At 36.3% G+C, this 17,645-nt stretch overlaps 1 protein-coding gene across 1 annotated transcript in view; it reads right to left on the reverse strand.

The window, feature by feature from the left end:
* The window catches only part of GK (glycerol kinase), a 79,973-nt gene that overhangs the window by 14,326 nt on the left and 48,002 nt on the right, over positions 1 to 17,645 (reverse strand). The window contains 5 exon segments of the mRNA XM_070365743.1: positions 168 to 252; positions 1,050 to 1,146; positions 2,230 to 2,308; positions 16,350 to 16,430; positions 17,109 to 17,151. Of these exon segments, the coding sequence (XP_070221844.1) occupies positions 168 to 252; positions 1,050 to 1,146; positions 2,230 to 2,308; positions 16,350 to 16,430; positions 17,109 to 17,151 (385 nt within the window).

Here is a 17,645-nt window from a genome sequence, read left to right on the forward strand (position 1 = left end):
CATGCTGCAGTCCATGGGGTCACAAAGAGTCAGACACGACTTAGTGACTGAACAACAAGAACAAGCTTATTAAATTTTCATAAATTTCTGGCATATATATATATATAAAATTTGTATAGGAATAATAAACATGGATTAAATACAGGAAAAAGGCCCATATTGATTACCTCTCGAGTTTGGAAACAAACAGCTTCTAATGCAGCAAAAGCAATATGGCATTTATTGGTGAACTGAGTGAGCCCACAGATGATCCTAAAAATACACACAAAGATTTTTAAGATTAGAGCAGAATAAATGAGTCATTAATCGGGAATGTTCTAAATATGGAAAGGTTGAATTTGGTACATAGAAGTGTATGGGGGAAAAAGACATTAAAAAGCCAAAACTGGACACAAACATTAAGTAGCTGGCAAAATCCTTATAGTCTATAATGTTGCATCCACATATGAAAAAGTTCATGACCTATCTGAATAGATGACAATAATATAAAACCAAATCAATATTCATCTAGATGATAGCCTTTTAATACATAACTTACAGGTGCCTTGAAGATAAAAGATAATAATACTAACATGAATAGGAATATAGCCAGGGCTTATTGTCAGATGACATAACTTCGTGGAATTTTTTCTAATATTTATTTATTGATTTGGCTGAACCAGGTCTTAGTTGTGGCAGGTGGGATCTAGAACCCAGGTGCCCTGAATTGGGAGGGAGGGCAGAGTTCCAGCCACTGAACCACCAGGGAAGTCCCTGGAGTTCTTCTTTATATCATGCCATGGGGCATGCAGTGCAGTAATTTAGTTCCTCAACCAGGCATCGAATCCATGCCTCCTGCAGTGGAAGCGTGGAGTCCTAACCACTGGACAGCCAGGGAAGTCCCAACTTCTTGGAGTTTAAAGGTTCTAAAATTATACTTCCCAAGTATAAAAGGTTTCCTCCATACTTCAAAATCATTTGAAAATAGAAAACTATTAACCAATAAGTTTTTAGCTAATATAGTAAATAAATCAAGACAGACAAAAGCATACCTTATTTTCAAATCTTACCCTCTTGCACTGGGCTCCCAATAAGGTGCATACAGCCCCGAAAATGCTGGGACGAAATAGCAGCCATAAGAAGTACCTACTTCTTTAGCAAGTTTTTCTAACGTTAAAAACAAACAACAACAAAAAAAAAAAACACAAAAAAAATCATTCCAATATATACTACTTCTTTTCATCAACAAGCACACATGTTTAAAATATTAGGACAGGACTTTTGGTTTCCTAATATGCAGTACAGCAAAATGTTGCTAATTGTAGCAGAATATGAGGAGCAACAAAAGCAAATTTCTCCCTTACAAAATATAACCCAGTCCAAGAATGAAAGGAACTGGATTCGTTTTGTTAAGGTATTGTAGCTCATTTCCACTATTTTTTAAAAAATATTTAATTTATTTTCGGATGTGCTGGGTCTTCGTTGCTGTGCACAGGCTTTCTCTAGTTGTAATGCCTGGGAGCTGCTCTCTAGACATGGGGCACAGGATTCTCACTGCAGTGGCTTCTTTTGTTGTGGAGCACAAACTCCAGGGCACGTGGCCTCAGTAGGAGTGGGGTAGGGGCTTAGATGCCTCACAGCATGTTGGATCTTAGTTCCTGGACCAAGGATTGATCCTGTGTCCCCTGCATTGGCAGGCGGATTCTTAACTACTGGACCATCAAGGAAGTCCCAGTTTCCACTATTTTTAAGGTTGCTGACTAGCAGATGAAGAAGTGGCCTTCACTGCATTCCTAATCAGAAATGTGTCCCTGATTATCTCACCTTCAGGTGAAATGAAACAAGCAGGAGAGTGGGTAGGGAGTTCAAAATAATTACCTATCATTTGAAAATAGCCATAGTAATATTTAAATTACAGGTTCTGGAGTTTTAATTCTCACTCTAATAAGAGTTAAAGCTCTTTCTTATCAGATAAATTTAACTGCAGATTCTGGCAATCTTCGGTGTTCAATTTTACACTTGGGTAATTTTTATGCCTTACCGTGACTGTTTATGAATAAGCACCACTAATTATGTCAATTTGTTGTTTTATAAATCTTCACAAAGAGTCTTTTATATATAAATCAAACTCATAATAGGAACCCATATAGTTTAATGTCAAATACAGGGCAAAGCATTAACAGACTGCAAGGGTAAAATATTAACAATTTTCATTATTTAGATTCCAGCCCTTTGTTAGAAGATACTCACCAATTTCCTCAGAGCTTTTTATAATTCCAAGATTGTCTCTAAGCCAGCGAATAACAGCACCAGCTATAGCTACTGAACCCTATGGAAAATAAGGAATCCGAGAGAGAATATATTAAATATGTTATCAGTACATAAAGTTCTTATTGAGCATATTGTCTGTGTATGATTCTACCAGATGGATACAATTCAAAAATTTTAACTTTGGGACTTCTACAAATGTCATAAACCAGGTCTTTTAATATAAACATGGTTTTATCTAAGTTTTTATAGAAATTTTTCATGAGGCAGAGAAGAGAGCCCTCCAGTAGACCTTGGACCTGTTCCCATAGATGGACATCACTGTGCTGAGCAATCTGTTTCTTGAACAATTGTTCTGTTGCTAAATGACAATGGTATATTATCACCCAGAATACATTCCCATCGTAGCCACAAAGTTATTGGGAAATGTTACCCTGAAAGTTTTTTAAGCCCATTTCCCAAATTAAACAGTATATTAAATCTAGCAACCACACACAAAAAAGTCAACAAAGAAGGCTAACTGCAAAGTAATTATTCTTAGATAACTAATGAGGACCTAACTGTATAGCACAGGGAACTCTACCAAATGCTCTGTGGTAACCTAAACGAGAAGGACATTTTTAAAAGAGCAGATATATTTATAACTGATTCACTTTGCTATACAGCAGAAACTAACACAGCTGCTGCTGCTGCTGCTAAGTCACTTTAGTCATGTCCAATTCTGTGAGACCCCATAGATGGCAGCCCACCAGGCTCCCCCGTCCCTGGGATTCTCCAGGCAAGAATACTGGAGTGGGTTGCCATTTCCTTCTCCAATGCATGAAAGTGAAAAGTGAAAGTGAAGTCGCTCAGTTGTGTCTGACCCTCAGCGACCCCATGGACTGCAGCCTACCAGGCTCCTCTGCCCATGGGATTTTCCAGGCAAGAGTACTGGAGTGGGGTGCCATTGCCTTCTCCGAACACAGCATTGTAAAGCGATTATACCCCAATAAAAATTCATTAAAAAAATAATTATTCTTTACAACAAAATCACCAAGGGATGGAGTGGAGGGGGAATGTATGGCTGTGGCAATAAGGAAGAAAACATACAATTTGGAGTCAGATGAACTGGGTTTAAGGCTGAATTCTATTTCTTAATAGATTCATAATTTTAGGTAAATTAGTTGGGCTTTCCAAGACTCCATTTATTCGCCTATATAATGGTAATGACTATAATAATAGTTACCTAAAGAAATTACAAGGAGGCTTAATATAGGAAGTATACAGGAATATACAGGAAAGTTATTACTGAATGTAAATACTAGTTTCATTAGTTCTTTAAGTGTTAAAAAAACATATCAGCCAAATTCCATTGACTGATGTATGGATAAATGTAGTATACCTACACACTGGAAAATTATTTGACCATGAAAAAACATGAAATTCTGCTACAACATGGGTGAATGTTGAAAACATCATGCTAAATGAAAGATCATATATTGTATAACTCAATTTGTATGAAATATCCACAGTACACAAATCCATAGGCACAAAGTTGACTAGTGCTTGCCTAGGGTTGAGGTGATGGAGTTAGTCTTTGGGGAAATAAAAATGTTCTCAATTTAGACTGTTGTGATGACTGCAAAACTCTGTGAACATACTAAAAACCACCGAATCATACACTTTTAGAAGAGTGAATTGTGTGATACGGGAAGGACATCTCCATAAAGCTGTTTATAAAAAAAAAAAGATTCTGGGGCCAAAAGAAGTATTAGCACAAACCATTAGGAGTTCCAAAAAAGGTTTCTTGGTTCTGATGTTTCATTCATACACATTTGTTCATCTTCTGTGTTTTGTTTTTCATATAGATTACTAATGTAAATTACTTCCATAGCATCACTCCAAACCAAAACATCAGGTAATACAGTAAGTGTAGGAAACAGAACTTTTTTATACGTTGCTTGCCTGTCTATCCCCAGTAAATTGAATTGCAAATGGTTATCCCTTCTTGCCATCAGTTTTCAGGATGTAAACAAACTAGACGCTGAACAGGTTGCTATTAATACATTCTACCATTCATAGCTGCTATGAGAACAAGTCACTATATTCTACTGAAAAGCTGGCAAAACACCAGTTGCTCTTTTTACACAGTGAATTTTCAGCTATAAAAATCATTTGAGGAACTGATTTGACATCTCTGTGAAGATAGAACCAGATTTTAAAAGTGGGACAATAACAATTTAGCAAACATCTGACAAGGGACCCTAACCCAATGCCTCTCCTCAAAGAATACACTTCCTAACTTTGATATATTATATACTTAGGTAGAGAGTAGGACCATAAAGGAGAACTAAGTACATTTTTTGCTTCTGGAGACAATTCAACTCTGAAACATCCTTTGGAAGCAAACAATTCAGAGATACTAGTGCCAAAGACTAGAAAACACGTAAGATTCTCTAGACCAGTGCTGTTAACAGAAATATAATGTGAGTTGCAGATATAATTTAACTTTTTAGTTACCATAGTTAAAAAGGTTAGATTAATTATATTTTAACTCAATATATTAAAAATATTATCATTGCAACATGTAACAATATAAACATTGAGATATGTTTATTTATATATATATATATATATATATATATATATATATATATATATAACTCACTAAGTCTTGGAAATCAGGTATATATTTTCTACTTACAGCACATTTCAATTTGGACTAGCCACATTCAAAGTGTTCAATAGTCAGGTGTGGCTAGTGGCTACCATATTGGACAGCACAGTTCTAGATCTACATGGAAAAACAGATGTTCTTTCTCCTTATACACTCAAAAAGACACTGGTCCTACATGGCATCTAACCAAGAAATGTGTATGTTTCCAATGGTTTTAGGTGAGTAAACAACGAATTTTAAAAAGCCATTAAGCTGGAAGTCTAGTGGAGTGGTCTTATGGCTATGAGCTAGTGGAACTTCATATTTTGGGAAATCAAATGTTGGTGTACCTCCTTTCCACTGATGAGGGCAATATGTTACACGCTCAGATAATTTTTTTTTCAGAGGAAGCAATGTGGTTATAAAAAAAGGAAAATCAAGATTTTCATTAAAGGTAACTGATTGAGAACATTATTGAAGACATTATTTAAAGCCACTGTCAAGCTTCCAGAAGAAAATTATTTTAACTTTGGTCATCAGGAGTATAAAGTAGTGTTCTATTGTTGAGCAGAGAAGTAGGTTTAATATGAAAAACACTTATCTGAAATAAGTATATAATTTTGGTATCATGATATAATACTTGGTATAGCTCTTTACAAATTAATAAAAATAAGAGAAACCTCCAAATTCACAAAAGATGTAGTCTTCTGAATCCAAAGGCAGGAGATAAATTGGAAGGTGGTATAATGCTTTGAAGATGGGCAGGGAAAAGAGTACAGGAATGGAAACCTAAAATGATAGATAGAAGGTGACTGTCTACTTGTGATTAAATAAGTTACTGTCAATTATATCATAAATATAAAGATTCAATACTTCAGCTCATCAACTAAAAATATGAATCAACTCTTATTCTAAGTCACGATCCACTGGGAAAGCTACACAGAAGCCTAACTGAGGTGTAAAACATAATAGAAATGAGAGGGCTTTCCCAGTGGCTCAGCGGTAAAGAATCCACCTGAAATGCCAGAGACGTGGGTTCAATCCCTGGGTTGGGAAGATCCCCTAGAGAAGTAAATGGCAACTCACTCCAGTATTCTTGCCTGGGAAATCCAATGGACAGAGGAGCCTAGCGGGCTAAGGTTCATAGGGTTGCCAAGAGTCCGATACGACTGAGTGACTGAGCGTGCACAAAGAAAAACATAATAGAAATGGGTAAAAAGAAGTTCAATGATAAATGGACAAGAGAAATAAATTACTCAAAACTAGACAAACAGCCTGGAAAGTGAAAAGCTAAGGAAAAGGCTATGTGAAGATTAGATTAAAAATAACCAGGTAGCTCCGATATAATGTCATGGCAGGCAAACATACGTTCCCTCGAAAGTTCCTTGAGATGAATGTTACTGCCATGAACAGTATTATAAAGTAGATTATTTCAGGATGTAGGATGTGTCTCACAATGCAGTTATGGTTAAAATCAGTACATGTGGAGAAAAATTATGTAAACTTTAGGTTATCCTTAAAGTGCTCAAAATCAACCATTAGGCACAGGAAATAGTTGTGTGTATGCTACAGTAATACACAACACTATATAATTAATACTGTACTTAATTTATATATGATTACAAATGCAAAAATCTAACTACAGCATTTGTAATTGCAAAGAGAAGACAACAGGAGCAGAGAGGTGAATTGGGGAAGCATTTTTGAAATGTAATCTGTATCATTAATACTTTGGTAACAAGTTAGAGAATTAAAATTAAAAGCACTCATTTGTCAGAAATTATACACCTGTGGCAGATTCATGTTGATGTATGGCAAAACCAATACAATACTGTAATTAGCCTCCAATTAAAATAAATAAATTTATATATATATATATATATATATATATATATATATATATATATATGTGAAGAAAGTATACTTTCTAAGAAAGTACATTAGAAAAGTCCATAAACAATGTTTACAGGCTCCCATGATCCTCAACTCCTGCTATTCATGCTCTTCCATGATGCTTTCCCTTTAAGTAAGGTGGGATCTATGACTTGCTTTTAACCAACAGGACCTGTCAAACATGACAGGATGTATGTGGCAATATGTATGTGATTACGTTGCATAACATTATCACACATGTTTTCTGGACTCTCTCCCCGCCTTGCTGGTATTAAGTCCTCACATAGGAAGGAACTGCAGGTGGCCTCTAGGAGCTGAGGGCAGCCTCTTGCTGACTGCTAGTAAGAAACTGAAACCTCCAGTCCTACAACCACAAGGAACTAAATTTGGTCAATAACCTGAGTGAACCTAGAAACAGATGGAGTCTTAGATGAGACTGCAACCTCAATCTACACCTTGTGCAATCTCAGTCTAAATCTTGACTGCAGCCCAGTAAGACCCTGAGTAGAGGATCCAGCTAAGCTTTGCACGGAATCCTGACCCATGAAAACTGTAAGGTAATAAATGGGTATGGTTTTAAGCCACTTGCATCAGTGGTAGTATTGTTATGCAGCAACAGTTAACTAATAAATAAGGCTTATACCTAAAATGAATATCTGGCTCAAGAGAGATGAAAAACTCCAAAAAAGAAAAATTTAACACTAAAATCACAAATCACATCAAAGAGATGAGAAAAAGGACATTTAAAGAAAACAATGGGTGGGGTGTTAGCCCCTATGGAAGATGGTATGGAGATTCCTTTAAAAACTAGGAATAAAACCATCATATGACCCAGCAATCCCACTCCTAGGCATACGTCCTGAGGAAACTAAAACTGAAAAAGACACATGTATCCCATTGTTCATTGCAGCACTATTTACAATAGCTAGAACATGAAAGCAACTTAGATATCCACTGACATATGAATGGATAAAGAAGTTATGGTACATATACACAATGGAATATTACTCAGCCATAAAAAGGAACACATTTGAGTCAGTTCTAATGAGGTGGATGAACCTAGAGCCTATTATACAGAATGAAGTAAGTCAGAAAGAGAAAGATAAATATCATATACTAACACACACACACACACACACACACACACATATATATGGAATCTAGAAAGATGGTCTTGAAGCATTTATTTGCAAGGCAGTAATGGAGAAACAGACATAGAGAACAGACTTATGGACATGGGGAGAGGGGAAGAGAGGGTGAGATGTATGGAAAGAGTAACATGGAAACTTATATTACCATACGTAAAATAGACAGTCAATGGGAATTTGCTGTATGTCTCACGGAACTCAAACAGGGGCTCTGTATCAACCTAGAGGGGTGGGAAGGGGAAGAAGATGGGAGGGTGGTTCAAAAGGGAGGGGATATATGTACACCTATGGCTGATTCATGTTGAGGTTTGACAGAAAACAACAAAATTCTGTAAAGCAATTATCCTTCAAATAAAGAATAAATAAATTAAAAAAAAAACAATGGGGTTCTTATAAGAAATCCTCTTTGGAGCTCATGTTTAAATAGGCAAAAATGGCATAATATAGGATTTGGTATATAAACAATACCTATTGAGTGTCTACTATATGCCAGATTCTGGAATAGAGTGGTGAACAAGACAGGCAAGTCTTCTGACCGCAGGGAACTTATATCCTAGTGACAGAATACAGAACATGGAAGTATCAAACCCATAGTATGCTCAAGTTCATAATCAGATCAAAGCTCCCCAAAAGCATTTTGTTTTGGGAAATAACATTTAGAAAAAGATGAACGAAGAAGGGAGAAGCACAGCTTGGGGAAGATGGCACACAGATGGCAGAGGGAAGGCAGAACTACTCACTCTATTTTGGTAATTCTTGCTCTATTTTGTTTCAGTATCTTCCACCACTAATAAAAATTTCCAACTAGCAATAGTGGGACAAACTTAAGCAGTTTAACATGAGTTTAAAGTCTCAAAACAACTGAAGGATCATGTGTCCCACTTCCTTTTTACTAACAATGAAATAGGGACCCAGAGATGTTAACATTCTTAGTGATAAAATCCCTATCAACAGAGATAGTTGAGTTCGCACTTTAAAAAAAATCACCTGTGTCCCTAACAGAGGATAACAGGCAAAATATAAAAAGAGAAAAACAAAACAACACATGCTACCTCAAGAAGAGAATAGCATCAGTGTGGACAGAAATAGAAATGCACAGTCAAGTAGGGTTTGAGGCCACAGGCATGATGGATTCTGATTCATTGTTCTGTATGTGTCAGGCAGCAGGAGGGGCTGGAACTGACTCCTGCAGAGGAAAGAATTCAGAGTGCTTCATGTAAGACCAGGAAGAGTGTCAGTGTTTGAAGCCAGGGGCTCGGTGGCGCTCTCCTGCTTGTGTAGGGGTGCTGGAAAACAAGCAGTTGTCTACCTGCTGACTAAGGCTATTGGCTTAATGGAAAACGAGACCAGAAGGGAAAATTTCAAAATACATGAAGAAATCCAGTATTAAAACATCAGACATAGTGTTCAGAAAACAGAACACCTACATGCAAAAGAATCAACCCAGACTACTTTCTCACACCATATATGAAAATAAACTCCAAACAGATTTAAAATTTAAATGCAAGATCTGAAAGTATAAAACTTCTAGAAGAAAACATAGGTTGTATGCTCTTTGACCTCAGCAATATTCTTTTTGTACTGTCTCCTCAGGCAAGGGAAACAAAGGCAAAAATAAACTAAAAAGCTTTTGCACAATGAAGGAAGCTATCAACAAAATGAAAAGGCAGCCCACTGAATTGGAGCGAATATTTGCAAATGGGGTTAGTATACAAAATATACAAAGAACTCATATAACTCAATGTCAAAAACTATCTGATTAAAACATTGACAGAGGACCTAAATAGACATTTTTCCAAAGAAGACATATAGATAGTAAATAGCCCCATGAAAAGGTGCTCAACATCACTAATCATCAGGGAAATGCAAATCAAAATCATAATGCAATCTCCCCACACCTGTCATAATGGCTATTATCAATAAGACAAGAAATAACAAGTGTTGGGGAGGATATGGGGAAAAGGGCACCCTTGAGCCCTGGTGTCCACCTCTGAGTAATTTTTCAAAGGGAAAAAAACACTAGTTAGAAAAGATATATGCACCAGCATGCTCATTGCAGCATTATTTACAATAGCCAAGATATGAAAGCAACCTGAATATCTCTCGATAGATGAATAAAATGGATACTTTTATAATATATATAATGGAATATTACTCATCCATAAAAAGGGGTGACATCTTGTGATTTGCAAAAATATGGGTGGACCTAGAGGGTACTTGCTAAGTGAAATAAGCCAGAGAAAGAAAATATAGCATGGTATCACTTGTATGTGGAATCCAAAAAATAAAACAAATGAACAAACAAATTAGAAAATAGACTCACAGAAACAGAGAACAAAATGTTGGTTGCCAGAGCGGAAGAGGGTAGGAGGATGAGTGAAAGAGATGAGGGAGATTAAGAGGTACAAGCTTCCAGTCATAAAATAAACAAGGCATGGGACTTCCCTGGTGGTCCAGTGGTTAAGACTCCATGCTTCTAGTGCAGGGGGTATAGGTTCGATCAGAAGCTAAGATCCCACAAGTGGCGTGGCCAATAAATAAATTAATTAAAAAATAAACAAGTCACAGGGATATAATATACAGCACTGGGAATATAGTCAATATATTATAATAATTTTGCACAGTGACAGATGCTAATTAGACTTATTGTGGTGATCATTTTGTAATGTATAAAAATACTGAGTCACTATGTTGTACACTTAAAAGTAAGTTAAGTGTAATTTAATTACACTTCTATTAAAATTTGATTAAATTAAAATATACAGACTTTTTAGTAAATTAGATATTACTGCACATCATACGCTAGCTTAGAAGCATCACTTCTAGTAAAAATGTATGGAAGGGGAAGAAATGACATCAGTCAACAAAACTTAACAGTTGGAACAGAATTCATTCCAATCTGACAAATAAGTCTTTAAAATAAGTATGTGCTAAATGTATTCAAAGGAGTGAATTAGGAGACTTCCCTGGTAGTCCAGGTTAGGACTCTGAGCTTCCACTGCAGGGTACAGGTTCAATTCCTGGTCGGGAAACTAAGATCCTGCATGCCGTGTAGCATGGCCAAAAAAGAAAAAAACAAACAAAAGCCAAAGAGGTAAATTAAGGTATGATTTCCATGAAAATAAAATGAATTACAAACCAAAAGAAAAAGAGAAATAAAACAGAATCAGGTGAAAACTAACCAGTTAAAGATTCTAGAAATGAAAGTACTGAGTGAGATTATAAAAGGTAGTAGTTGAGATAAACCATAGAACAGACAAGAGAAAACAGGTAAATTATTGCTCTTATACACTGCTGGTGGTATTTACATATGGTAATGAAAAAGAATGAAACAATAGTGGTGAATCTCACAAATAGAATGTTGAGTGAAAGAGACCAAAGTTTGCATACTGTATTACTCAGGCTCACTCTTTTGTATTATTAACATATAAACTATTAAAAACATGCAAAACTAACTCTGGTGTTCAGGGTTGCACATTTAAGTGTTAGAACTATAAAGAAAATAAGAAAGTGGTTATGATAAAACTCAAGGCAGCAGTTACCTGAGGGGAAAGGAAAGAGGCTGTGATTGGGAGTCGCACATAGTGGGTTCTTGGCAGTTCTGTTTTTTGACCTGGGTGAGGTTACATGGGTCTTCATCTTTAATATTTCTTTTTTCTGGCTGTGCAGCATGTGAAAACTTAGTTTCCTGACCAAGGATCGAACCTGGGCCCCTTGCAGTTAAAGTGTGGAGTCTTAATCACTCAACTGCCAGGGAAGTCCCACATGGGTCTTCTTTAATAATAACGTGCTAAGCTGTATATTGATGGTTTATGCATTTTTTCCTACGTTTTACATTTCACAATTAAAATGTTTTTGTTTTATTTGTTTTAAAGAGAAAACTTTGAAATGTAGATACTGAGAAACTCACCAGGGATACAGCACAGAGAAACAAAGAATTTAAAAATATATAAAATGGCAGTTAAGAGACATGGAGGGTGGGTTGGAAAGTTCCAATATCCAGACAATAGCAATTCCAGATGAGGATGGAGGCAGTGGTAGAGAAGCAATATTTGAAGAGATAATTGCTGAGAATGTTTCAGAACTGAAGACTTGTATCCAAGTACCTAACAGAATAAGTAAAAATAAATCTAAACTAAGGCATATCATAGTAAAACTATGGAATGTCAATGATAAGGATATAAAGTTTAAAAACTTTATATCAGGGCAGCCAAGGTCTGATTGGCAGCAAAACATGGCCGGAAGGGATGTAGCTACAAAAACTGAGATTTTTATATCCACTCCAGAGAGAGGGCACAATAAAGAGAAACCTATAAAAAATAGGCTTACTACCCCAGATTCTATGAACTTTGAAAGGTTGTCCCTCAGCAAGAAAAACCTGGGGGTGGTGAATGGGGACATAAAAGGTCTGGGACCAAAGAAATGATACTGGACACAGAAATTGATAAATATGTCAATTAATATGATTTTTGATTGACTGAAAATAGTATGAATTACTGTATGTTTAAGAAAAGGGGAAAATGAAAATTGTAAATTCCATGACTGCTGGTGGAGGTGGTAGGTATAAAGCATTCAAGGTCCTCATCATGGTTGGATGGTTATTAAAAATATTAAACAATTATAAACACTCTTGGAAAAATATATAATTATTATTTTGAAAGTACTACTAAAAAAAACCCCAAACAATTAGAAATGCCTTATGTTGCTTCCTAGTCAGCAGAGGCATAATGAAAGAAGACTAAAAACTAAGAGGGATAGGCATAGTTTCTGTTTTCAAAGAGGGCACTTTTAAAATTTTTTATTTATTTATTTATTTTGGCCTCACCAGGTGGCTTGTGGGATCTTTGTTCCCTGACGGGAGATTGAAACTCTGCCCCTGGCAGTAAAAGCATGGAGTCCCAACCACTGGACCACCAGGAAATTCCCTAGAGAGAGTACTTCTGAAAGTAAAGAAAGTTACTTTTTGACACCTCAGATTGCAAAGCCTAACCAAAATCTGTCAAATTACAGAAATGAGTATTAAATACCTGCTTTATAAGCACTTTCCCCAAAAATGAAGCAGGGCGACTAGGTGGAATTTGCATGAATTCACTGAGAAAAAGTTATACCAATCTAGCTTGATTCTCTGCATTCTTTTTTGATTTTTTAAAAAAATTTACAAGATTTTTGTGAAAAGAATTAGAAAATATGGAAAAGAAATTCTATCTGTCGTTAACAAACTAGTGTGTGTGTGTGTGTGTTATGGCCGAGTTTCTAGGTTAGCAGAAGGGTGTGACATATGGGGGATGCAGTGAAAAGAACACTGGACTGGGGAGACTGAAGCCCTGAATATTCAGATGTATAAGGAAGGAGATGGTCCAGTGGGGCAGCCTAGGCATCTAGACTCTGATGTCCAATAATGTGGATTTGCATCAAACTACCTTGGCCAAATGACTCCAGTTTCACTTGCCTTCTTCATGCATGAAACAAGGGGATAGCAGGGTATAGCGAAGCCTGTTGTCATCTAATCCACTGCTTCCCTCAGCTTTAAAATTCTATGAAACTAAAAAAAATTACATGAATCAAAAGAAAATCATATGGTAATATATATGCTGGTGCTCTGTGACAACACGGAGGGATACAGTGGGGAGGGAGGTGGGTTCAGGATGGAATAGACACATGTATACCTATGGCCAATTCATACTGATGTATGGCAAAACCCATCACAGTACTGTAAAGTCATTATCCTCCAATTAAAAGAAATACAAAAAAATCATAAAGCTAATGTGTTAAGTCTCCAGATAAGACAAAACTGGAAGAGTAAGGGTGAAGAATGAAAAAGCATTCAGACTTGTGTCAGAATTGGCTGAAATCACTATCATGAAATTTAATAGGAAGAAACAAAGACCTCAATTTAGATGAACAAAAGATCATCTGTGCAAATATTAATACAAAATGGCATAGACGTGGCTTGATAATTCACTCAAAAAGAGCTAGATATTTTAATATATGCTCTTGGAGCCAATGATATAATGGGATGATTAGATTAAATTAACGAACTCTCAGACTAGAGTAGCAGAAACAGTATTTATGGCCATGAAGGCACAAATCCCATGGTGGGCATATTTCATTTTATTATTTTTTAAACATTTATGTATTTGGCTGCACAGGGTCTTAGCTGCAGCATGTGGGATCTAGTTCCCTGACCAGAGTTAAACCTGGGCCCCCGGCATTGGAGCATGGAGTCTTAACCACTGGACAACCAGGGAAGTCCCAGGAATACCTCATTTTACTGTGCTTCCCAGATACTAGGTTTGTTTGTTTTTTTTTCCCCCACAAATTGAAGGTTTGTGGCAACCCTGCACAGAGCAAGTCTACTGGTACCATTTTTCTAACATTTGCTCACTTTGTATCTCTATGTCACATTTTGGTAATTCTAACAATATTTCAAATTTTATTATATTTGTTAAGGTGATCTGTGATTAGTGATTTTTGGTTTTACTACTCTAATTGTTCTGGGGTGCCACAAATTGTTCCTATATAAGACGGTGAACTTAACGATAAATGTGTATGTATGTTCTAACAGCTCCGCCGACTGGCCATTCCCCATTTCTCTACTTCTCCTCAGACCTCCCTATTCCTCGAGATGGAACAATATTGAAATTAGGCGAATTAATAACCCTACAGTGACCTCTAAATGATGCTCAAGTGAAACGAGGAGTCCCATGTCTCACTTTAAACCAAAAACTCAATAGAAATAATTAAACAAGTGAGGAAATAATATCTAAAGCTGAGATAGGCTGAAAGCTAGGCCTCTGGCACCAAATGGTTAGCCAAGTTGTGAATGCAAAGGAAAACTTGAAGTAAATTAAAAGTGCTATTCCAGTGAACACACGAATGATAAAGAAGTGAAACAACTTTACTGCTGATATGGAGCGAGTCTGAGTGATCTGGATAGGAGATCAAATGAACCACAACATTCCCTTAAGCCAGAGCAAGGCCCTAACTCTCTTTAATTCTATGAAGGCTGGAAGAGAAGAAGCTTCAGAAAAAAATGTTTGGAGCTAGCAGATGTTGGTTCACGTAGTTTAAGGAAAGAAATTGTCTCTGTAACATAAAAATGTGAGGTGAAGCAGCAAGTGGTGATGTAGAAGCCACAGCAAGTTATCCAGAAGATCTAGCTAAGGCCATTAATGAAGGTGGCTACTAAACAACACATTTTCAATGTAGATGAAATAGCCTTATATTGGAAGGAAAGACATCTGAGACTTTCACAGCTGGAGAGAAGAAGTCAATGTCTAACTTTAATGCTTCAGAGGATAGGCTCTCTCTCTTGTTAGGGGCTAATGCAGCTGGTGACCTTAAGTTGAAGCCAATGTTCATTTACCACTCTGAAAATCCTAGGGTCCTTAAGAATTACAGTAAATCTACGCTGCTTGTGCTCTATAAATGAAACAAGAAAGCTTAGATGACAGCACATCTGTTCACAACATGAAGTGCTGAATATTTTAAACCCACTGTGGAAACATAATGCTCAGAAGAGGATTCCCTTCAAAATATGAAGGGAACTGACAATGTATCTGGTCACACAAGAGCTCTGATGGAGACCTACATTGAGATTCATGTTGTTTTCCTGCCTACTAATGCAACATATGGGCTTCCCTGATGGCTCACGGATAAAGAATCTGCCTGCCAATGCAAGAGATATGTGTTTGATCCCTGGGTTGGGAAGATCCCTTGGAGAAGGCAATGACAACCCACTCCAGTATTCTTGCCTGGAGAATCACATGGACGGAGGAGTCTGGTGGGATACAGTCCATGGTGTCAAGAAGAGTTGGACATGACTAAGTGACTAAACAACAACAACAATGCAGTATACATTCTGCAGCCCATGAATCAAGGAGTAATTTTGAATTTCAACTCTCACTGTTTTAAGAAAGACAACTTGTATGGCTACAGTTGCCATAGACAGTGATTTCTCTGATGAATCTATCCTGGGCAAACTATAATGAAAACCTACTAGAAAGGATTCATCATTCTAGATGCCATAAGAACTCATATGAAGAGGTCAAAATTACATTAACCAGAGTTTAGAAGAAGTTCACTCCATCCCTCATGGATGACTTTGAGAAGTTCAACACTGTTTCTAGGAAGTAACTAAAATTAACGAGAACTAGAATTGGAAATGGAGCTTTTTTGTGACTGAATTGTTGCAAAGTCATGATAAAGCTATAGTGACTGAGAAGTTGCTTTTCATTCTTACAGATAACACATTCATTTTGATATATGGCAAAACCAATACAATATTGTCAAGTTAAATAAAATAAAATTAAAAAAAAGATAATAAATAAAAAGGCATATTTATGAAAAAAATTTAAAAAAACCCACTGATTTTCCTTAGCTTTGAATGTCTGTCATATTATCTATACTGATTGAAATGTACTTACTTCTAATGCATAATATACGGGTTTATCTCTGCCGAGTTTGTAAGCCACTGTGGTCAGAAGGCCATGTTCAGAAAATACACACTGTAGGAAAGAGAAAAAGGGTTTACACCCAGGAAAACAAAAAGAAGCATAAGAAGATTTTTAAAGCAAAAATGATCTAGTTATAATTCAATAAACATGACAATTTAGAAAATATATCTTAAAAATAAAAATTACCAGTATTAAGAACAATACACTTGGGAGACTTGGATAGAGATATATATACTACTATATACAAAACAGATAACTAATAAGGATAACCAATAGCACAGGAAACTCTACTCAACACTCTGCAATGACCTACATGGGAAAAGATCTGAAAAAAGTGGACATTCTTTGCTGTACATCTGAAACTACCACAACATTATAAATCAACTGTTAACTTCAATAAAAATTATTTTAAAAAAAACAATACACTCAAATAGTACAAAAAGTTTATCCCTTATTGGAATTAAGAATCTGACAAGCTCCTAGTGAGATATTCTACTAACACAATTAAAAACGCACATATAAAAGTTAAAGAACCTAAAATGGTTCTTACAAGAATGCTTCAAATGTAGTGATACTCATCATTTTTATTGAGCTCTAAATTAAACCCTGATAAAAATTTTTTAAAAAGCTGCTGACTCAAAAGTTACTTAATAGCAAATTATGTTCAAGTATTACTTATATGAAGTTAAAGAAGACTTCCACTAATCTTTTAATTTGAAAAACACCAACCTTACGGCCTGTATTACATAGTAAGAAGCAGCCCGTTCCATACCTACAGTTAGGGGAAGAATGAACAGTGGGACAATTTTATTAAAAGTAAATGCTGAAACGTTAATAATACAACATTGACATTTAACATAGAACAATAAAAGAAATTAAATTTTTAGAAAAGTTTCAAAAGTTAACAAATATCAATACACTCTTGGAATAATGTTTTAAAGAACAGTCTAGGGACTTCCCTGGTGGCCCAGTGGTAAAGAATTCTCCTGCCAATGCAGAGAACACTGGTTTGATCCCTGGTCTGGGAAGACCCCACATGCCACAGGGCAACTAAGCCCATGTGCTACAGCTACTGAGCCCACACGCCTCAAAGCCCGTGCTCTGTAACAAGATAAGCCAACCCAATGAGAAGCCCAAGCACCACTAGGAAGTAGCCCCCACTTGCCACAACTAGAGAAAGCCTGCACAGCAACCAAGACCCAGCATGGCCAAAAATAAACAAAATATTTTAAAAATATGTGCTTTCTTAAAGAAAAAAGTCTAGAA

Source organism: Bos mutus, chromosome X (assembly GCF_027580195.1).
Source record: "Bos mutus isolate GX-2022 chromosome X, NWIPB_WYAK_1.1, whole genome shotgun sequence".
NCBI classification, from domain to species: Eukaryota; Metazoa; Chordata; class Mammalia; order Artiodactyla; family Bovidae; genus Bos; species Bos mutus.